The 23,935-nt window shown below is 43.7% G+C and overlaps 1 protein-coding gene across 2 annotated transcripts in view; it reads left to right on the top strand.

The window, feature by feature from the left end:
• col4a5 (collagen, type IV, alpha 5 (Alport syndrome)) overlaps window positions 1–23,935 on the top strand; it is a 310,200-nt gene that overhangs the window by 149,575 nt on the left and 136,690 nt on the right. For both annotated transcript variants that reach the window (XM_072270935.1, XM_072270934.1), the window contains 5 exons: window positions 217–384; window positions 3,111–3,200; window positions 4,671–4,760; window positions 17,119–17,189; window positions 18,125–18,316. In XM_072270935.1, coding sequence (XP_072127036.1) covers window positions 217–384; window positions 3,111–3,200; window positions 4,671–4,760; window positions 17,119–17,189; window positions 18,125–18,316 — 611 coding nt within the window. The remainder of the gene's footprint in view (window positions 1–216; window positions 385–3,110; window positions 3,201–4,670; window positions 4,761–17,118; window positions 17,190–18,124; window positions 18,317–23,935) is intronic.

Raw genomic sequence — 23,935 nt, 5'->3', positions numbered from 1 at the left:
TGGTTATCATAGTGAGCACCCCAATGCCTTTCACATCATAATATTGATGAATTAGAACTGAAATTCGTCAAGCGATGGTTAAATATTTATTGACGTGAAATGTTAGGATCCAGAATGGCTTCTGGCAGTAGGGTTATTTCAGCTGTGGGTCTTTAAAATCCAAACAATGTTTCCTTTCTTAAACTTGTTTATGTTGCCTTTCTTCATTTTCTACAGGTCAGTCCAACATGGGACCACCAGGCACTCCTGGCTTTCCAGGTGAAAGGGGTCAGAAAGGCGATGAAGGCCCAGCTGGATATGCAATTCCAGGGCCACCAGGACAACCTGGTCCTCCAGGCCCCCGTGGTCCTCCAGGACTCCCTGGTTATTCCGATGGCACTCCAGGTAAATTTCTAATGCAGTAGTGTCTTCACAGAGTTGTAATTTGTACATGTAAATGTCTTGCTTAAATAATTCTTAAATCCATAACTAAGTATCTGGTTAAATTAACCTGTAAAACATATGTCTTAGTATGATGCAAAGGAATATTCCAAATAGGAAAAAGAAGAAAAGAAGAGTTTGTTTCTCTTGTATTCCTGAGGTCCTGCCAAGGAGGTGACAACAAATTGATGGTATTTTGTAGAGCCACAACATGGAAACAATCCTTTTGACCTTACTTATCGGTGCTGGCCGACATGCCCTAAGCTAGTTCCATTTCCCGGTGTTTTATCTACATCCCTCTGAACTTTTCTTATCAATTCATCTGCCCAGATTGTGACTAATAGTTGCAAGATGATACTCCACAAATAGCAGATTAAGTGGAAAAAGCCATTAGACCACAAATTATAGGAGCAGAATAAAGCCATTTGGTCCATCGAGTCTGCTCTGCCATTACATCATGGCTGATCCACTTTTCCTCTCAGGCCCAGCCTCCTGACTTCTCCTCATATCCCTTCTCACCCTGACTAATCAAGAATCTGATTCTAAGGCACCCTGACTAACTTCTGCCTTAAATATACCAAATCACTTGGCCTCCACAGCCACCTGTGGCAACGAATTGCATGGATTCACAGCTCTCTTGCTAAAGAAGTTCTGCCTCATCTCCATTCCAAGTGGATGCCTTTCTGTTCTGAGGTTGTGTCCTTTGGTCTTAGACTCTCCCACCACAGGAAATATCCACTCTTTCAAGGCCTTTTAACATTCAGTGGGTTTCAATGAGTTCACATATTGATCCTGACTGGACAGAGGCACTGCTCTTTACATTGTCCTGGGAGCTTTTCAGATCCAGTTACACTGGCTGTTGAGTCCTCAGGTTAACACTTGCTCAGATCCATGGCTCTAACAATGCAGCCACCTTCACTACTGCTTTAAAGCGTACGCTTAGTTTAGGCGCTGAGGACCTGAGCTGGGCTTCAACACAAGGCTAGCTCACTCAAAAGTGAGAGTGTGACCAGAAGAATGAAACGAAAGAAAAAAAACAGCTCTATAGCCTGTAGCCAGAATTTTGACAGCTGAAAGCATGAGGTGAACACTGAGGTTAAACAGTGTTGAGCTTCATAAGTAAGGTATCTGAGAAAATTTTAGTTTTTCTGTAGCACAAGTGAGGTACTTTCTTCAATGCCAATGCAATTCCCAACATTACCAGTTAAAAGAAAAAAAGGTCCATCTCCTGCTTTCTAACAACTTTAGCAGAATGCCTTATTTCTAAAATGGGATGCGAGATGACATGGAATTTAATACATAGCAGCCAGTGACTTGGAGGCTTGCATGCCTGCGTGCCTCAGTGACCCAGAGACCTATGCTGGCTGGGGCCAGGGCTTTATGCTTGGCTCTTGGCAGGGTCACACACGTCAAGCAGGTCAAAAAGTCAAGGCCAAACTAAGAGTGGTCCACCGGTTCTCCAGGTTCGGGGGTTCAGCTCTAGAACTGACAACCCTGACTAGTCCAACAAAGTTGTTACAGAAGCAAAGCTGCACTGAAGAATCCCACGTCTGTGTGCAAGGGTGTCCTTCAGTCTCCACCCAGGACTTGCATGACTGATAGTGGTGGAAGTCGAGAGGAAGCCCTGCCTGCCAGAGATGGAGATTTCATTGCTGCTCTACACACCAGTGGTGTAAGGGGCAAAGGAGAAGGGAGTATTTCAGCATAATTAATCCATCCTGATATTCGTGCTTCCATAACCTCCTCCCTTGTTTCCTCAGCGAAGTCCATCAGTTTATCACCCTTCACTTTCTCTACTCTTACATGCACCTGTAGTATTCACTTCAGTCACACCCGGCTCTTTTCAGGTTCACATTCCCACCGCGTTGTGGATGATGAGGTTTCTGAATCACCGGGTTGATTTCTTTGTCAGAGTCTGAGGTTAACCTTTGGTTTTGTACTTCCTCACAGGTCGAAGCAATCTCTCGTGTGGAAGTTCAAACCTTTTTTATGCCATGGACCCCTGCCATTAACCGAGGGCTCCATAGACCCCAGGTTGGAAAAACCTGCTCTAGAAGAATTCTAGACAAGTTAAATATGCTATTTATCTATACTGGGTTCTCTTTTTTTCTTGAAAAGTTCATAACCCGGCCGGCTGGTGGCACAATGACATCAGTGCAGAACTCTGGAACGGAGGTTCCCGGATTTGAACCTAGCTGGGTCTGCTCCCGAGTACGCTTTCCATCTGTGCCGAGTTGAGTGTCGAGATCACAACTCGACCTGGTAAAATAAAGGGAAAAAATACTGCGAAATGTCTGCGTGCCACGCAGTCTCTCTCTCTCTCTCGCTCCGCGCCTTGTAAAGGCATGAAAAAGACATCGTCCCGCCAACATTGCACACGCGTGGATGCACACAGACACACACGCACAGACACGCCAAAAAAAAGGAAAAGTTTATAACCACATGTAATCCATTTTGTACCTATTGTAATAATTTTATATTCTTTGTATCATATGATTCCTAACAATATAATTACAGTGTAACGCCATTGTGGAATGCTTCGATAAAAGCTCTACTGGTAATGAATATGGTAATTGTTTCATAAACAGATCTTAAGGCAAATGTCTGCATTGATGATGTCAAATATATTGTTGCCTTGAGAAGTTAATCAGTGCTGCGGTGAATTTGAATTAGTCTGTTCATTTTTTTAGTTCCATCTGGAATACGATGCCAGCCAGGACCGGAAGGGTTACCCGGGTTGCCAGGACCACCAGGTTTTCCTGGAGAAACTGGACTGAAAGGTATGACCTTTTTACATTTGTTTTTCAGCCTTGTGTTCGATTGCTCTAATCAGGGAGCCTCCATTGCCGGAGCAGTCCATTGAATGGATGACACTGTTCAGAAAATATAAAGCCTTGATCTTGGATTACTCTGCCATTGGAGTAATGTGAGACGGGAGGTATCTGAACACTGGTGAATATCTCATCTGGGTCACAATCTTGTGGGAATTGTTAATCACTAATCAAATTAATTCCTTTTTAGCTGTAAAGGCCTCTAGAATAGAGATTCAGACTAGGTCTCTATGGTTAAACATAGAAAACAGTAGCAGGTGCTAATTGTGCTTTACTTTTGAAATTTAATTTTATTGATTTCAATAGCATTGCATTTTTCAATGGAGTATGACAGAGCCACCACTGTATTTCATTTTCCATTCTTTAAAGCACAGTATATGAGCAATTATAGATTTACTTTTCATTTGCTATGCTAAGTATGAACGATACTACAGTGTTCGGTTGACTATCTGTGTCTGAAATAAAATGGGTAGGCTAACATTTGTGCCATAGAGCAACATAACAAGGTGCTCAAACCAATGCCATATTACTGGAGACTGGAACATCCAATGCACATTGACATGTCTTTTTGATAATCTCTCCTGAAGTTGTATTGTACTGTATATCCAATGAACAGTGAACGTGGTATTTACCTGATGTACAACAAACATCTTCCCTTCCTTCCACCAACCAAGTTAAGACCATGAGACATAGGAGCAGAATTAGGTCCTTCAGCACATCGAATCTGCTCTGCCATTCCATCATCGCTGAATTATTATCCCTCTCACCCCCATTCTCTTACCTTCTCCCCATAACCTTTGATGCCTTTACAGGCATCTATGACATTGCCTTCCACAGATTCACCTCCCTCTGGCTAAAGAAATTCCTCCTCATCTCCGTTCTAAAGACCTCATATTCTGAGGTTGTGCCCTCTGGTCTTGGACTCACCCACTTTTGGAAACATCCCTTTCACATCCACTCTATCTAGTCTTTAAAATATTTGATAGATTTTAATGAGATCCCCTTTCATTCTTCTAAACTCCAGCGAGTAAATTCTACTTCAACTTCAACAAATGTAAGCGCTATTTTTTTCTGATACTGTATGTTTGCTCTCTTACATTTAGAATTACACATCAGAAACAAAGTTGAACTTGTTGAACAAAATTAGAAAGGTTGATACAATAGGAGCAACAGACAAAATTCTGCCCTATTTTCATTTGTGTTACTAGGTGTACCTCAGAGTTTGACTAGGTATGAAATAGAGGTACCATGAGCCCTCATTTCTGCTTTACTTGAAACACCTTTAAGTGATGCTCACTCTTTGAGGCCAGAGATATATATATATTATGCAGAGGAAAATTTTAAAGAGTCAAGGCAACCATTTTTACAGTGGTTTCAAATGAGTAATATTTTTTCCTTCTCTGTCTGTCAATTGTGTAGGTGATAAGGGAGATACCTGTACTCACTGCGTCACTACTGGTAATGGTTTTCCTGGTTTACCAGGACCTCCTGGACCACACGGTATTCCAGGTAAGCCACCAAGATTTGCAATTTCATATTATTAATGTTTTCTTTAGATACATTAAGTACAAAATGCTAATGTCAATTAAGTATAAAATAACTCTCTGTATTCAGCCAGTCAAAATCTCATTTGTGCATTGTTCCACATGCTCATTTTTCTACCAGAGTTTTACTGTGTTAAAATTAACAATTTCTTTACTCCAACTCTATGCCTTGTCACAGACTGGAACTCTGAAGTGCCATTTGTTTTTTAATTATTTCTCCTTCAATTGCTGGCCTTTTAAAGCTTGAGTGTGCTATCATACTGCCATTACTGCTGGATCTGCCACGTTAACTTCAATCACCCCAGTGCCAAGAACCACAGTCCTCCAGTTTCATTCTTTCCACTTCTTGGAGCTTTTAAGTAGTTTGTCTGAGCAGAACTAATTTTGCTGGCTTTTGGTGGCTTACACCTTAAGCAAGGGTGACAGTAAGGGAAAGTTGGGAGAACACACCCCAGTCCGCATCGAGAAGCCAGCAGTAGGAAGGGGGAGCGGCTTCAAGTTTCTGTGCAAAAAAAAAATCCCTGATGCACTTATGAAGGAGGCACAACAGTGGCTCTATTTCAGTCAGAGTCAAAGAGATTTGGTATGTCATCAAAGGATCTATCACATTTCTACATTAGTACCATAAAGAGCATTCTGACTCTTTGTATCACCATCTGGTATGGAGGTGCCAATGCACAAATAAGTAAAAAGCTCAGCCAACTCTGTCATGGGCACTAGCCTCCCCACCCTCGAGAACACATTCAGAAAGCGGCATTCATCGTGAAGGATGCTCTCGTCCAGGACATGCCTTCTTCTCATTGCTACCATCAGCAAGAAAGTACAGGAGCTAAAAGACACACACTGAACATTTTTGGAACAGTTTCTTCCCCTCTACCTTTAGATTTCTGAACAGTCCACGAACTCATGAGCAGAACTTTGCTACTTTGCTCTCTTCTTGCTCTACTGAATTATTTTTTATAATTCCTATTGTAACTTGTAGAATTTTCATTATACTGTACTGTTGCCGCAAAACAACAAATTTCATGACATAGTCGTAGGAAAGTACAGCACAGAAACTGGCCCTCCAGCCCATCTAGTCCCCATTGAAGCATTTAAGCTGCCTACTCCCATTGACCTGCACTGGGTCCATAGCCCTCCATACCCCGCCATCCATGTACCTATCCAAACTTCTCTTAAAAGTTGAAATTGAGCTCACATGCGCCACTTGCGCTGGCAGCTGATTCCACACTCTCATGAACCTCTGAATGAAGAAATTTTCCCTCATATTCCCCTTAAACTTTTCACCTTTCACCTTTAGCCTTTGACCTCTAGTTGTAGTCCCACCCAACCTCAGTGGAAAAAGCCTGCTTGCATTTACACCTATCTATACTGTTCATAATTTTGTATACCTCTATCAAATCTCCCCTCAATCTTCACCGTTCCAAGGAATAAAGTCCTGAACTATTCAATCTTTCCTTATACCTCAGGTACTCCAGTCCCAGCAACATCCTTGTAAATTTTCTCTGTATTCTTTCAACCTTACTTGCATCTTTCCTGTAGGTAGGTGACCAAAACTGCATACAGTGCTCCAAATTTGGCCTGACCAACGTCTTATACGATACGAACAGAACATCCCATCTCCTGTACTCAATACTTGACTTATGAAGGCCAATTTACCAAAGTTTTCTTCACAATCCTATCAACACATGTTGCCACTTACAATGAATTGTGGACCCATGTTCTACAGCACTCCCCAGTGCCCTACCGTTCACTATGTAAGACCTACCCTGATTGGTCCTACCAAAGTGTAGCACCTCACGTTTGTTTGCACCAAGTTCCATGTGCCATTTTCCAGCCCATTTTTGCAGCTGGTTCAGATACCTCTGCAAGCCATGATAGCCTTCCTCGCTGTCCACTACACTCCCAATCTTGGTGTCATCTGTAAACTTACTGATCCAGTTAACCACATAATTATCCAGGTCATTGATTATAGATGACAAACAACATCCAGCACCAATCCCTGTGGCACTCCACTAGTCACAAACCTCCAGTCAGAGAGCCAGTCATTTGCTACCACTCTCTGGCTTCTCCCGCAAAGCCAATATCTAATCTAGTTTACTATCTCATCTTGAATGTCGAGCGACTGAACCTTCTTGACCAACCTCTCATACAGGACATTGCCAAAGTCCATGCAGGCAACCGCCACTGCCTCACCTTCATCAACTTTCCTTGGAACTTCCTTGAAAAATTCTATAAAATTGGTTAGACACGGCCTACCACACACAAAGCCATGTTGACTTTCCCTAGTCCATCTATCTGTCATGCTGCATATCCAAATATATCTAGTCCCTTAGAATACCTTTACTACTGATATCGGGCTCACCAGCCTGTAATTTCCTGGTTCATTTTTAGAGCCTTTCTTAAACAGCAGAACAGCATTCGCTATCCTCCAATCCTCCGTAACCTCGCCTGGCACTAAGGATGATTTAAGTATCTTTGTACTTGCCTACCACAAGGTCCGAGGGAACTCCTTGTCAGGCGCTGGGGATTTATCTACCCTAATTTGCCTCAAGGCAGCAAACACCTCCTCCACTGTAAATTTTACAGGGTCCATGACCTCATTCCTAGTTTGTCTTACTTCTATATACTCTGTGTTATCTCCCCAGTAAATACAGATGAAAAAAAAAAATCAATTTAAAATCTCCCCATCTCTTTTTTTTTAATACTTTATTTTCAAAAGTTTCAAAAAACAATAAAGTCAACAAGACATATAAGCTCATACATGTGTAAAAATAAAATAAGCAAAAAAAAAAGAAAAAGGGGACATAACATTAGAGGGATGCCTGTTATACAGAGTGCTCAAAAGTGGTAAACATTAAGTCTCGAATGAGGGCTGTGAGAGATTAGCTGGGGGGATATTGTTCAGCTGCCCCCTGGCCTCGTCTAGGTAAGCAAGAAATGGATCCCAGATAGCCGAAAATTTTATAATTGAATTGGTTCTCAAGAACCTGGGTCTCTCCATCTGTATGACTGAGATCATGTCAGCCATCCATCTCCAGAAGGAAGGGGGAGAGGGTGATTTCTATTCCTTCAAGGTAAGTCTTTTAGCGACAGTCATCCCCAGCATCGGAGACTGTTGTATGGCTGTAGGGAAGCATAGAGTGGATTGCGAACAGCCAAAGGTGGTGAGACAAGCTTCCAAGGGGAAGGATCTTTTATAGGCCTTTGAGAACCAGTCAAATATTTTGGACCAAAATCCAGTCAGTGAAGGGCAAAACCAAAAGGAGTGTGACAACGTGGCCTCTGTCCTTTGGCATCTATCACACATTGGTGAGGCAGAAGAGTAAATCCTGTGCGATCGAAGTTTAGAGTAGTGGAGACGGTGGACAACTTTAAACTGGATCATTTGGTGTCTTCGGTTAACAGAGCAAGCCTGTATCATAGATAAACTCTTGTCCCAGGCAGTTTTGGATAATTCAGTGCCTAATTTCTCTCTCCAGGCCTTCCTGATCCTCACAGTAGAGGCTATAGTACAACCATCAAACAAACTTACAAACTTAGAAACGAGATACCTGGTGTCAGGAGGGTTCTTTAAGATATCAAAAAATATATGCTTCCCTGGAAGGATTTCAAAATTACAAATCTTGGATTGGACATAGTGTCTAATTTGTAAGTAACGAAAAAAGTGCGAATGAGGCAGCTCAAATTTCTCTTTTAGCAGACTAAATGTTGCAAACCATCCCTCTATGTACAGGTCTTCAATAGAAACTAGACCCTTCTCCCTCCAAGCATGGTAGGTTTTATCTGGCCATGGGGGTAGAAAGGAGTGATTGAAACAGATTGGTGTTTGTACAGAGGTCTCTGGTAAATTCAGAACATTCCTAATCTGATTTAGAATTCTGATGGAGTTTTTCAAAACAGAACTTAGACTTTTTGAAGTCCCAGGCTTTTCTAACTTAGAGAACAGCATGGCTGGCAAGAAGGAATTGACAACAGAGTTAGATTCCATACATGGCCACAAGGGGGCCCCAGGGGCTAAGTTATCTGGAGCCCCCTGTTGCCAGAACATTAGAGCCCTATTATTGACAGCCCAGCAATAGTGTCTGAATACAGGTAATCCCAGTCCTCCTTCAGACTTGGGCTTTTGCAAATGAATTTTCGAAATCCTGTGGTTCTTGTAATTCCATCAGACTTGGGCTTTTGCAAATGAATTTTCGAAATCCTGTGGTTCTTGTAATTCCATCAGACTTGGGCTTTTGCAAATGAATTTTCAAAATCCTGTGGTTCTTGTAATTCCAGATGTAAGACAAAATTATGGAGTCCAACTCTTTAAAGAAGGCTCATGTAACAAAAATGGGGAGATTTTGACAAAGATAGAGAAACCTAGGAAGGGAAACCATTTTAATTGAATTTATACAACCAATCATGGACAGAGGTAGGGTTTTCCAACTTTCTATGTTCTGTTTAAGTTTTGAGATAAACTCCACCAAGTTTAATTTAAATATTAGTTTAGGATCTTTGCGTCTTGCCAAGCCAAGATAAGTAAAGTGATCTTTAACTACTTTAAACGGGACACTTTCCAAAAAAACCGGCATGTAGACGTTGGGGAGAGGCACTATGTCACTTTTTGTCCAATTGATTGAGTATCCCAATAGACTGCCAAAAGAGGTGATTAAATCTAGAAGGAGGGGGACTGAGTTTGTAAGTACAGTATCACATTGTGGGCATATAAACTAATAAATGTTTCAATACCTCCCACTTTCAAACCCACAATATTTGGGTGACTTCTTATTTTTAGGGCGACGATCTCTACTGTGACGGCAAAGCGAGAGAGGGCAACCCTGCTGGACTGAACGGTGTAGGGGAAACATAGTTGAATTGTCGCCATTGGTTACGATAGAACACATTGGGCTGGCGTATATCAGTTTTACCCAGGATATAAGTGACTCGCCAAACCCAAACCTGTACGGTGATTCACACATGTAAGGCCACTCAATCTGGTCAAAAGCCTTCTGTGCATCAAGGGATAAGATTGCTGCCCCACTAGCTTTCCCATGATCAGCATACATAGTATTAAGGAGACGTCTAACATTGGAAAAAGAGAACCTGCCCGGGATGAATCCTGTCTGATCAGGATGAATGATAGATGACAAATGCTTATTTAGCCGGTTAGCCAGCGTTTTAGTAATTACCTTCCTATCGAAGTTCTCGAGTGCAATGGGCCTATAGCTGACCGGGTCTGTTTCCTCTTTACCTTTCTTTAGAATGAGGGAAATGTTAGCCTCATACAATGCTTTAGGCAAGGCTTTGTCTCTCTCAGAGCAATATATCATTCTGAGGAGAAGTGGAGCGAGGATATCCCAAAACTTCTTATAAAATTCACAGCCAAATCCATCTGGCCCAGCTGCCTTGCCGGCTGGAAATGACTTAATGGCAGAGGCTATTTCTTCCAATATGAAGTCAGAATCTAGGTCCTCCCTAGCAGCGTCGCTAAGTTTCGGCATTACAAGAGGATCAATGTCATTCAAATCAGATTGAGTGGCATCGCATTTAGAAATGTAGAGTTCACTGTAAAATTCTTTAAAACAGTCATTTACCTCCTTGGGGTTAGTTAACAGGGTGCCTGCCCTCGATCTAATGCAGTGGATTAACCTTGAGGCCAGGGCGCCCCTAAGTTACCGCGCCAAGAGCCCCCCAGGCTTGTCCCTCATTTCAAAATGCTTTTGTCTTAATTTTAAGAGGAGGTTATTTATTTAACTACCGAAAATGCAATTGTACTCATATTTAAGCTTCATTATCTTATTATAGTCTTCAGAGGATTTCGAGGCCTGGTATGTCGCTTCGAGGGTTGGGAAAGTATTCTCAATCTCTAATAATCACCACTCTCCTCAGGAAATAGAGACAGTCAGAGCCATCTCTATTTCCTGAGGAGACTGAGGTCCTTTAACATCTGCTGGACGATGCTGAGGATGTTCTATGAGTCTGTGGTGGCCAGTGCGATCATGTTTGCTGTTGTGTGCTGGGGCAGCAGGCTGAGGGTAGCAGACACCAACAGAATCAACAAACTCATTCGTAAGGCCAGTGATGTTGTGGGGATGGAACTGGACTATCTGACGGTGGTGTCTGAAAAGAGAACGCTGTCCAAGTTGCATGCCATCTTGGACAATGTCTCCCATCCACTACATAATGTACTGGTTGGGCACAGGAGTACATTCAGCCAGAGACTCATTCCTCCGAGATGCAACACAGAGCGTCATAGGAGGTCATTCCTACCTGTGGCTATCAAACTTTACAACTCCTCCTTTGGATGGTCAGATACCCTGAGCCGATAAGCTGGTCCTGGACATTTCCTGGCATAATTTACATATTACTATTTAATTATTTATGGTGAAACTGTAATGAAAACCAATTTCCCCTGGGATCAATGAAGTATGACTATGACTACTACTACTACTCTCTCTCCCTCTTAGCAGCAAATTACAACTTTTAATGTCTCCCAGAGTGTGGATCTGACACCTCGCCATTATCGTTAATTTCTATGAAATCTTTTAATCTGGTGGTGATATTTTCTCTAAATTTCTTGTCAGTGAGTAGGGAGGGGTTAAAACACCAGGAATAGATTTGTTTGGGGAGGGAGAGATTTAGGGACATTGTCAAGGGGCTAGGGTCAGAGATTAATATATTACGATATTTTGTATTGGTACCACGAGAAATTAAATGAGAGTCAACCAAAAAATAGTCTATTCTACTATAAGATTTGTGAACATGAGAATAATAAGAATAGTCCTTGTCGGTGGGATGTTGAACTCGCCAGATACCTACTAAATTCCTAGATTTAATCAAATTCTTTAGGACCTACACTGACACGATATTTGGGGGTAGGCGGGAGGACAGTCTCTATGGATCTAGGTAGCAATTCAAGTAACCGCCGATTATTATATTTGAATTACTGGCATCCAGAAGTAAGTCAAAAACTTTCCTAAAAAAATTTGGCTCGTCTGTGTTTGAACCGTAAATATTAAGGAAGGTTAGCGGAAACAAATTAATGGTACCAGAGACCATGATATACCTGCCAAGAGGATCTGTGGTCGTGGAAGTGAGTTGAAATGAAATATTTTTCCTAAAGAGGATAGCCACACCACAGGCATGAGAAGTAAATGGTGACTGGTAAACCTGCGATATCCAGCTAGAACTCAGTCTGCGTTGCTCAGTTACTTTGATATGGGTTTCCTGTAGAAAAATCACATCTGCAGATAGAGATTTGAAATTTCTAAAAACTTTGTCCCTCTTAACAACATGACCAAGCCCCTTAACATTCCACGAGACTATTGTAATATCTTTGCCCCCCGCCAACTGCGTTCTGCCACGAGACCTCTGCATATGAGAATAAAAAAGAGATTATTGCAGTTGAGCACGAACACAGTAAACAGTGCAAAATGGCTGGCAGCCTCATAAAAACACAGCACACAAAAAAGTACAACAACATGTCTGAACCATAAACAAGAACAACACACACCCTAACCCACCTCCCCCCATGTCTCCCTGAACCAGACACATAGTTCCCCATTTCCATCCCAAAAGGAGCTGCTGGGCAGGTAACTAACATTACACAATTATCACAAACCCCCTCTCCGAGAAAATTTATAACGCAAGCTATATAATACCATTAAAAAAAATGCTATTAGGGCTGGGGAGAGTTATCCAATGTCCACACCTGAAGCTGGGCATTCATGACACCAACTCGAAATCAACCATTGCAATAACAGACATACGTAAAATATTCTCTGCAATTAAGTCCCAGTGCAGCATAGAGCATTGTAAAGCTACGTTTAACAAGCAGGTCCCTCCCCTTATCCCAGCATGTAAACCAGCACAAGTATAAGCTGAATGAACAGTGTCAGTATATCTACTCTCTTTTGCGTGCGTTATTCCTTTCCAAGAACCGTGCTGTTTCCTTTGGGTCATCGAAGACTGTAGACGCTCCTCCGTCCTGATGGTAAATATAGAGCCTAGCCGGGTACCGCAGGGTGTGCCTGACTCCTCCATCACGCGGAGTTTGCAGTACATCCCGAAAGGCGCGACGTTGAGTCATCACCTCACTGGTGTAGTCCGGGAAGATCAAAACCTTGTTTCCCTTGTACTCCATGGGTCATAGTCTGCCGCAGTGCAAGATCAGCTCTTTCACTTGAAAATGGTGGATACGTGCAGGATAGTGCGTGGCTTAGCGCCGGTGGCCGGCTTCGGCTGGAGAGAGCAGTGTGCACGATCGAATTTAACCGGGTGCGGGAAATGCTCTTCCCCGAGCAACTTGGAAATCAGTCTGGAAACAAATTCAATGGGTTTACCATCCTCTTCGCCCTCTTGTATCCCTACAATCTTAATGTTGTGTCTCCGGGAATGGGCCTCTAAGTCAAGCACTTTAGCTTGGAGCTGGCTATTTTGTTTCATTAGCTCTGTGTACTTAGCTTCAAGCTCTTGCATGCGTGCTTCATGGTCGCTAGCGGTTCTTGATTAGCCACACGGGCTTGTTGATCAGCCTCTGAGGCCACGAGCGACTGGAACTTAGTCTCAAAAACATCAAAACGATCATTAATGCCGCGCAAAACTGACTCAGAGATCTCCTGGCCTAATTCCTTGCACATGGCGTAAGTTTTGTCCGGCGGTATCTCAGTTGCGGAGAAGTTATTTACAGGCCCGTTGTTAGCATTAGTGCTAGCTCTGGTGGTTTGGCAGTCGGCGCTCTTGGCTTTGTTGGAGACATTTGTCTTTGGCATTGTCAAACTTTTCCATACACTTAGTTTAGATGGAGAGAGTAAACACATACTGTTGGCCTATGAATGAATAAAACACGGTATAACAGTAATTTTGTTGAGGCCTCAGAGAGGAGCACTGACCAAACACATGTCTAATCCATACACATGAGCACAGGCGCCCCTCCCCCCCAGATCTCCCAATCTCTTTTGACTACATGCATGGATTACCACACAGGACTAATTTTGTCCCTTGCAACCCTTTTGCTTTTAACACATCTGTAGAATCCCTTGGGATTCTCCTTCACCTTGTGTGATAGGGTAACCTCATGCCTTCTTTTAGCCATCCTGATTTCTTTCTTAAGTGTTTTCTTGCATTTCTTATACTCCATAAGTTCCTACCTACCTATATTTGCAATACACTTCCTTTTTCTTTCTTAACTAGGGCCTCAATATCTCTTGAAAACCGAAGTTTCCTAAACCTGTTACTTTTACCTTTTATTCTGATGGGCACATGCAAAGTTTCAAAGTTTCAAAGTTTCATTTTATTATCAAAGTATGTACACAGAACATAACTCTGAAATTTGTCTCTTCTCCAGATAGCCACAGAATACAGAAAACCATCTAAGTAGTTGAAAGAAAGACATCAATCCCCCACATAAAAAGAAAAGAAACAAAAACTCACAAACCCAAAACACCCCCAGCCCCTCCCTCGCACAAAAACTAACAGATCATCCAAACCACCAGCCCGCCAATCGGCAACAAAAAAGAATGGGTGAGAACACAAAAAAAACATAGAACTGAAAGAAGCCAATATGAATTACAGTCTGCAAAGTTTGTACTCTCAAAATTTCACTTTTGAAGGGCTCCCATTTATCAAGTACACCTTCGCCAGAAAACAGCTTGCCCAATCCACACTTGTCAGATCCTTTTTAATACCATCAAAGCTGGCCTTTCTGCAGTTTAGTATCTCAACCCATGGTCCAGAACGATCTTTTTCCATATTTACTTTGAGACAAATGTCATTATGATCACTCAATGCAAGTGTTCCCCTATACAAACTTCTGTCACCTGCCCGGTCTCATTCCCTAATGGATGGTTGGCATCCGTTAGTCTCGCGAGACCATGGATCTGCGCCTGGAAAATCTTGCTTCAGTCTCTCCAGGGCGCAGGCCTGGGTAAGGTTGTATGGAAGACCGGCAGTTGCCCATGCAGCAAGTCTCCTCTCTCCATGCCACCGATGTTGTCCAAGGGAAGGGCAAGGGCCGATACAACTTGGCACCAGTGATGTCGCAGAAGTTGCCAGAGCGAGGTTGAAAGCAACGTCGGACTGCCGTAGGGACTCCAGCTCTGGATTTTTCCTCAGGGTTTACTCCGGAAGCCTTTCCCATGAGTGGGTATGGCTGCAAGGCAGCGGAGGTTTGAAGTCAGAGTTTTCCCTCTCTTAGATGGACTGCCTTCCCAGGCTGACGAGCTCCATCTATCCAAAGCACTGGTTTTAAGGCACCAGGACCCGCCTTCACCCCTTCTCCTGTCAGTAGAAACAGTTCCACTGGGCTTAGAGGCTAAGCCACACGAGAAGGCCAGGAGTTGGACTTGGTTGTCAGAAGCTATTTGAGGTGCGTGCCGAGAGGAGTACTTTTAGGTAGTGGGAGCTTTTCCCCACTACCACTCCTCGGTTTGACAACCTTGGAACCCATTCCCTAATAGCAGATAAAGTATCGCACACTCTCTCATTGGGTCTTTTAAGTACTGATTAAGAAAACTTTCCTGAACACATTTGACAAACTAGTCCTTTTACAGTATGGGAGTCCCGGTCACTATGTGGAAAGTTAAAATCACCTACTATAACAGCCTTATGCTTCTAGCAGCTGTCTGCAATCTCTCTACAAATTTGTTCCTCTAAGTCCCCCAGTCTATTGGGCGATCTGTAATTTAGCCCCATCAACGTGGTCATACCTTTCTTATTCTTCAATTCCACCCATATCTCCTACTAGATGATTTCTGCAGTCTGTCCTGACTGAGCGCTGCCATAACATTTTCCCGGACTAGTAACACCACCCTTCCTCCTTTAGCACCTCCCGCTCTGTTGCGTCTAAGACAACGGAACCCCAGCATACTGTTACTAGTCCTGATCTTCCTGCAACCAAGTCTCACTAATGGCTACAACGTTATAATTCCAGGTGTTGGACCATGTCATGATCTCCTACAGCACTTCTTGACATATGGCAGTAATAATAAATCTGATTCAGAATGCAGAATAGAATCGATGTAGAAGTAGCTGGAATGGCAAATATGTTTTCATTTTTCTGTGGGCTGGTATTCCATGTGGAGTGTACATGCCTTCTAAGTATACCCCACACGCAGTATCTGTTTTTTTATATATATCATGTTTTTTACTTGGGGGGAAAAAGCATTGGCTTGCAACATGCCCACTTTCAGGAGATGGTTCTGAGTGGCTTCATGATGTAGAATCACTGAAAAGGATCCAAGGTCATGAACCATGACTGAGAGCAGCTGTATCACTCATCCAGACTGCTCTACCATTCAGCAGTCATTGCCAGTTCCCTCCCACATCCTGCCTGATGAGACTGTTCTTAACTGGGGCACTGTACACTGCTTATACAGCTTACAAAGCGTACCGTATTTCAGCTTGGAGCATTTCTTCACTGCTGTTAGAATTATTTTAACTTTGAGAACTGAACGAGCATTTGTTGAGATTCTACTTACTGATCTGTGTGCCATTGCAATGTAGATTTGCTTTGTTTGTCACATGTATAGCGATGGGTGCCATTTGCATCAGTGGCCAGCTCAGTCCAAAGACGCAGTGTGCTAGGGGCAGCCTGCAAGTCTTGCCATGCTTCTGGGCCCAACATAGCATGCGCAAGGAAAACGTACAAATTCCTGACAGACGGCAGTGGAATTGAACGCTTGTCACAGGCACTGTTACAGCATTGTGCTAACCACTACACTACCATGCCATCCTTAAAGTCAGAAGGCATGGAAAAAGGTCATTTTTCCCACCACATTGATACTCACCACTGGACTAATCCCATCTTCATACACTGGCCCTATACCAAGTGCTCACCCAGAAACTGTTTAAGTTCTGTCAGTAATTCTGCTTACTTCACTTACTCCAGTTGTGCATTCCAGATACTCTCTACTCTCTGGGTGAAAATAGCACCCCTAGATTCATTCTATTATCCATTACCCTACCTCTATGTTTCTGAATAAAGTTATAGAGCCTTACAGCTTTGTCTCACAAAGTTTGTGGTGACTATCAGACGCTCATTTATGCCAATCCCATTTTATTTTTATTCTACCACACACATTCTGAGTAGGAGCAATGTTTTGAGTCCTATTAACTTCCAGGTCCACATACCTATGGCATGTAGCAGCAAACTGGAGCACATGGAGGAAGCCCACATGGTCACAGAAAAAACTCCAAAGGTCAGGTCTTTGGAGCTCTGAGGCAACAGCTCTACTAAATCTGCCACTATGCCTCATCTATCTCCATAAGCCTAATCCATGTAGTTACTTCACATTTACTTATTGAAGGGAGGATTTTATTGCTTCATTGGTTGGTTTCAGGTCAACCAGGACTGCCTGGAGAAAAAGGAGACAAAGGATCAAAAGGTCACGTTGGAGATTTAGGACCACCTGTAAGTATTTTGTAGAGCCAAAAATGTTCAAACAGGTAAAAAAAAAAGTAATGTCCTTAAGTAAAGAATTTCTCAAAGTTTCCTATTGTATATACTTTTTTTTCCCCATTGCATTCCTGAATGTTACTATTTGATGTATGTTTCCTGTTGTGCTATTTCATCATTGGAGATTAAGACCATAAACCATATGAGCAGAATTAGGTCATTTGGCCCATTCTGTTCTGCTGTTCAATCATGGCTGATTTATTTTCTCTCTCAACCCCATTCTCCTGCCTTCTCCCCATAACCTTTGACTAATAAAGAACCAACCCGCCTCAACTTTAAATACACCCAATGACTTGGCCTCCACAGCTGTCTGTGGCAATGAATTCCACAGGCTCACCACCGTTTACCTTGAGAAATTCCTCCTCATCTCTGTTTTAAAGAGGCATCCTTCTATTCTGAGGTGGTGCAACCTGGTTCTAGACTCTCCCAATGATTAGAAACATCCACTCTCTCCAGGCTCTTCAACACTTGGTAGGTTTCAATGAGATTGCCTCCTATGCTTCTAAACTCCAGTGAGTACAGGCCCAGAGCCATCAAATATTCCAGGTACCCATCATTCTTGGGATCATTTTCGTGAATCTCCTCTGAAACCTCTCCAATACCAGCATATCCTTTCATAGATATTGGGCCCAAGACTGTTCACAATACTCCGAATGCAGTCTCACCAATGCCTTATAAAGCATCACCAGTACATCCTTGCTCTTATATCCCAGTCCTCTCAAAATGAATGCTAACATTGCATTTTCCTTCCTTGGTACTGACTCAGTACTGAATTTAAGAACTAGCATTTTGGAATTATTTATATTTTGCTCTCTGCTGACTCTCATCTGGTTGTCAGCAGATGAGAATGTACTGCATCAGCCAGAAATTCCTGTTTTCATTATTTTCAGGGACCACCAGGCCGTCCAGGTGCTCCAGGATCCCCTGGTCCTAAAGGTGATAGAGGCGATGGTTTTGGTTTTCCGGGTTCTAAAGGTGATCTAGGAAGTCCTGGCTTCCCGGGGCCTCCAGGACTTCCAGGATTAGACGGCAATCCAGGAAGAGATGGACAACCAGGTCCACCAGGTCCCAAGGGAGAATCTGTAAGTAAAATCCTTTCTACCCTTGAGCATTCTCAATGAAAGCAGGTAACAATGGACGGGCTGTGGTGGGACAGAATATTCGGGGACTTCAGGCTGTGACAGCTTTGGTCCATTCTACATCAGTCTACAGGATGGCTTCAAGAGGGATTCCTGGGTTAAAATAATGTCAGTTGGTTAGATAGGTTCAAGATACCCTACACTTGAGCACTCATTTCCGACAATACAACCCCCCCCCAACCCGACACCAAGCATAAGGAATAACTCCATCATGGTAACATATTCATAACCATAAAACTTAAAATTTGTGTGGGGAGGATCCCAATAAAGGCAAGTGTTGGACCTGGTTAATGAAGGCATGGGCCAGATCAAAGTGGCAGGGTTGCATGACACTGAATCTTAAGTAGCAAGATCAAGAAACACAAGAGAGATAATTTTCCTTGTTTAGTGGTATCGGTCCATGGCATAGAAAAGGTTGGGAACCCCTAGTGTATTAGAATATCTGCAAGCAACAATTGTCCCATGTGATGTCCCAGGGAAGTTTTAATAGTTTGAGTTCTTCTTCTTCCTCTGTACTTTATTTGGTCTCTGTCAGGACAGGAACAGAGACAGAAAGAGATTTCTAGGCATAGTATTACTGTCATTATGGTTCAGCCAGTGCTGTTGGGCTTTTAGAATTGCTCTCAAGAATACGTCATGAGCCTTGGATTATAAGGATGGTGTTGTTGTCAAATATGTTAAAGAAAACTCTTATTGGAGAAATGAGATGAAAAGGAGAGAATAAAATATGTGTATTTTTACACAATTGTTGCTATTGTTATTTACTTATGGAATGTAGGCATTTCTAGTTAGCCTTGAGAAAGAAACGTTGAGACACCTTTTAGGTAACACAATGGCTTCCTTGGCCAGTTTTGAAGGTGTTAAGTTTGCTTTGGTATGGAATCACATGAAGATCAAGCTAAACAGCAGATTTTCTTTTAAGGAAGAACATACGTAAACCAATTGGGTTTATATGGTGGTCCAATAGTCCCATTGTCACCTCCAAACAATAATGTGGTTATTTATTTGAGTAACGTTGTTTTTGTTTTAAACTCAATATTTCTAGACTGAATCAATCACCTCTGGAAAATTGGTTTGCTCATGAATCACATTTGATGCAATTTCCATATCAGGCACACATCAGACGATGTAATTTCTTGTACAATGGGAATATTAATGTACTTGTCCTTGGGCACTGTAGTATTTAATAATGTCCATCTGTGGTGGAACAGTGACCCAATTCAGACTGCTTATGTCCTTTAGATGTCACTGCCCCATTCCTACTACATCAATACATCGATAGCCCAAGGCTACAACCCCTTACCAGGCCCTTCTCTTCCTCCCCCCATTGATCAGTCAAGACTCAATATAGAACTCAGCAGTCAATCTGACACCCCAGATCAACCATCCTCCATTCTACATCCCAGCGAAGAACCCACCTTCAGCCAGTCACCATATTATTTGCTCGCCTTCAATCCACAAGGCCCCTTACTGGACCCTGAGTTCTGCTGGTCATTGGTCTAACGTCCACCACCATCACTGCCACCCGCCCCTACTCCTACTTCCCTGGGAAGGGAGCAGTCCGATCAATGGTGCGTACATTTCCGTAAAAGGGAGGCTGGTTTCTCTGATGTGCTGAGCTGTGTCCATAACACTGAAGTTTCCTATGGCCACTTGTAGAGCGGTTACCATATCGTAACACCCATTATCATCGGCAAGTGCCTGAGGTTTAGTTGTCCGCCTGGCTGGGAATGAGAGCATTGTGTAAGGAGAAGCAAAAACATGAGACTGAATAGCTTATTAATTTGAGAGGCTAAAGAGATCTGCAGTAAATAAGATAATGGAGCAGCTTCTGATAAATTGTAGTTTCAAGAAGTCACAAGAGACCAATCATTAGAGACATGTGCCTAGAAATTCAGTTGTGTAATGCTGTAATTCCGACATTATGTAATTGAAATGTTTTTATAATCATACAAACATGATTATGATCATTTAGATCATTTCATATCATTTAGAAAATTCCTACTATGAGTTACCCTTATAATACTGATGTGCTGCTCCCCTTCCCCTCTTCTGTACTCACCACTCCACCCTCTTAACTCTTCTCACCCGCCCATCGTCTCCCCTGGATCCCTGCCTCCTTTCTTTTCTCCTATTGCCCACCCTCCTGTCTTATCAGATTCCTCCCTCTCCAGCCCTTTACTTTTCCTACCCACCTGGCTTCACCTATCACCTTCCAGCTATCCTTCTTCTCCCTCCCCCTACTTTTTGATTCTGTTATCTTCACCCTTCCTTTCCAGTACCGAGGAAGGGTCTCGGCCTGAAACATCAACAGTTTATTCATTTCCATAGGTGCTGCCTGACCTGCTGAGTTCCTCCAATATTTGGTGTGTGTTGCTTTGGATTTCCAACATCTGTAGAATTTCTCGTGTACATATATTGATGTCATTCTCTATGCAAAGCTTCTTTTAGCTCTTGGACCGTATAATTTTAGGGGAGTTTCCCATTGGGCACTTTCAGACTATATAGTCTTATTTCTGGAAGTAAGAAATAAGTCCCCACATAGTCCCCACTGCCTGTTATCTGCATTCTTAAGCCCTCTCCACTCCTTAGATCATCGGTCCCTGCAATCTATGGCCTTTCCAGACTCTGTAATTCACCTTTTCAGAATCCAAATTCCACTTTGATCCTGCAATTTCCCTCATTCCAAAGCAATCTCCTGCCCTTCCCTGGACCCTTAGCCACTAGACAGATCCCCATTCCTGTAACAATGGGCGTGGCAGACTCCTAATGTTTTCCCCCACCTCACCTCCCGCTCCACACACTGCATCTAACTGCTATCAGGTTCCTGAACGCATCCTGCCACCCTCCCCTTACACTGAGTGCCAATGTGCTCGTACCACCCTGGCATAGACTTGATACTGTTAAGTTGCACACACAAAATGCTGGAGGTGCTCGGCAGGTCAGGCAGCATCAATGGAAATGAATAAACAGTTGACGTTGCGAGCTGCGACCCTTCTTCAGCACAGAGAAGGAAGGGGGGGGGGAGGTGCCAGAATAAAAAGATGGGGGAGGAGGAGAAAGAGGCAAGCTGGAAGATGATTGGTGAAGTCAGGTGGGTGGAAATGGTCAAGGGCTGAAGAAGAAAAATCTGATAGGAGAGGAGAGCGGAGACTAGGAGAACGGTAAGGAGGAGGAGACCCGGGAGAAGTAATAGGCAGGAGAGAAGTAAAACTTCAGCGTGGGGAATGAGGGTGGGGACCTTTCTTTACCTGAAGGCAAAATTGATATCCGTACCATCAGGTTGTAGGGTACCCAGGCAGAATCTAAGTTGTTGCTCCTCCACTCTGAAGGTGGCCTCTTCTTGGCACAAAAGGAAGCCATGGATCGACATGTCGAAACGGGAATGGGAATCGGAATTAAAGCGTTTGGCCACTGGGAATTCCTGCGTGTGGTGGATGGTATGGAGATGGGGAGGTAAAGATATGTTTAGTGGTAAGGTCCCTTTGGAGAGAGCAGAAGTTGTGGAGTATAATGAGTTAGATGCAGAGGCTGATGGGTAAGGACCAGAGGGACTCTCACTATTATGGTGGTGGAAAGATGGGATGAGTACAGATGTACGGGAAATGGAGGAGGTGCGGGTGAGGGCAGCATCAAAAGTAGAGAGAGGGATTGGAAAGCTTCATTCTGAGTACAGACGCAACTGAGGCAAAGAAACTGAGAAAATGGTATCGTAATTTTATAGGAGATAGGGCGGGAAGAGGTACAGTCAAGATAACTATGGGAATCAGGAGATTTATAAAAGATGTCAGTTAACAGTTTGTCTCCAGATATGGAAACAGAGAGATCGAGAAAGGGGAGGGGTGGGTCAGGGATGGGCCAAGTGAATTTAAGGGTAGGGTGGAAATTAGAGGCAAAATTGGTGAATTTGACGAGCTCAGCATGGGTGCATGAAGCAGCACCAGTGCAGTCGTCAGAGTGGTGAAGTCTCGACCTGAAGATGCTGATGGTCAAGGTCCAGGCTGAAACTGGAGCTACAGGTTCTACAATTAGCAGTTTGAGTGTGTCCACGGTCATAGGAACTGGCATTGATGGCGATGAAATATGGGTTCTGGATCCGCTTGGAATCGTTGGAACCGGTATTGCCAATGGTGGTGTCACTGGTATGGAGGTATCCAGAGCCATCAGGGCCAGGGATGGATTCAGAAGGATTCATAATCTGGGGGCATCCGATGGAATCGAGGTCTGTTCAGTTGTCTTATAGAGTGTCAGTGAAGCTGTTCTTGACCCTGGTGGTATGTGCATTATTGTATCTTCTGCCTGACTGTCATTCTGATGAATGCACTCACACAACTGGGGAGGGAGTTTCAAGGTTCTAATCCAGTGATGATGAGGAAACCATGATATGTTTTCAAGTCAAGTTGATGTGTGATTCAGAGGAGAACCAGCAGGAAGTGGTATTCTCATGCAACTACAGCCGTTGTCTGTCTTGATGTTAGAGGTCACAGGTTGGAGGGAATCTGCTGGAGAACCCTCAGTAAATGGAACAACACACATCAAAGTTGCTGGTGAACGCAGCAGGCCAGACAGCATCTGTAGGAAGAGGTGCAGTCGACGTTTCAGGCCGAGATCCTTCGTCAGGACTAACTGAAGGAAGAGTGAGTAAGGGATTTGAAAGGGGGAGGGGGAGATCCAAAATGATAGGAGAAGACAGGAGGGGGAGGGATGGAGCCAAGAGCTGGACAGGTGATAGGCAAAAGGGGATACAAGAGGATCATGAGACAGGAGGTCCGGGAAGAAAGACAAGGGGGGGGGGGGACCCAGAGGATGGGCAAGAGGTATATTCAGAGGGACAGAGGGAGAAAAAGGAGAGTGAGAGAAAGAATGTGTGCATAAAAATGAGTAACAGATGGGGTACGAGGGGGAGGTGGGGCCTTAGCGGAAGTTAGAGAAGTCGATGTTCATGCCATCAGGTTGGAGGCTACCCAGACGGAATATAAGGTGTTGTTCCTCCAACCTGAGAGTGGCTTCATCTTTACAGTAGAGGAGGCCGTGGATAGACATGTCAGAATGGGAATAGGATGTGGAATTAAAATGTTGGCCACTGGGAGATCCTGCTTTTTCTGGCGGACAGAGCGTAGATGTTCAGCAAAGCGGTCTCCCAGTCTGCGTCGGGTCTCGCCAATATATAAAAGGCCACATCGGGAGCACCGGACGCAGTATATCACCCCAGTCGACTCACAGGTGAAGTGTTGCCTCACCTGGAAGGACTGTTTGGGGCCCTGAATGGTGGTAAGGGAGGAAGTGTAAGGGCATGTGTAGCACTTGTTCCGCTTACACGGATAAGTGCCAGGCGGGAGATCAGTGGGGAGGGATGGGGGGGACGAATGGACAAGGGAGTTGTGTAGGGAGCAATCCCTGCGGAATGCAGGGCGGGGGGAGGGAAAGATGTGCTTAGTGGTAGGATCCCGTTGGAGGTGGCGGAAGTTACGGAGAATAATATGTTGGACCCGGAGGCTGGTGGGGTGGTAGGTGAGGACCAGGGGAACCCTATTCCTAGTGGGGTGGCGGGAGGATGGAGTG

The sequence above is a fragment of the Mobula birostris genome, chromosome 10, assembly GCF_030028105.1.
Source record: "Mobula birostris isolate sMobBir1 chromosome 10, sMobBir1.hap1, whole genome shotgun sequence".
Classification (NCBI taxonomy): domain Eukaryota; kingdom Metazoa; phylum Chordata; class Chondrichthyes; order Myliobatiformes; family Myliobatidae; genus Mobula; species Mobula birostris.
Note: the sequence above shows the minus strand (reverse complement) of the source record. Positions and strands in the feature narration are given on the sequence as shown.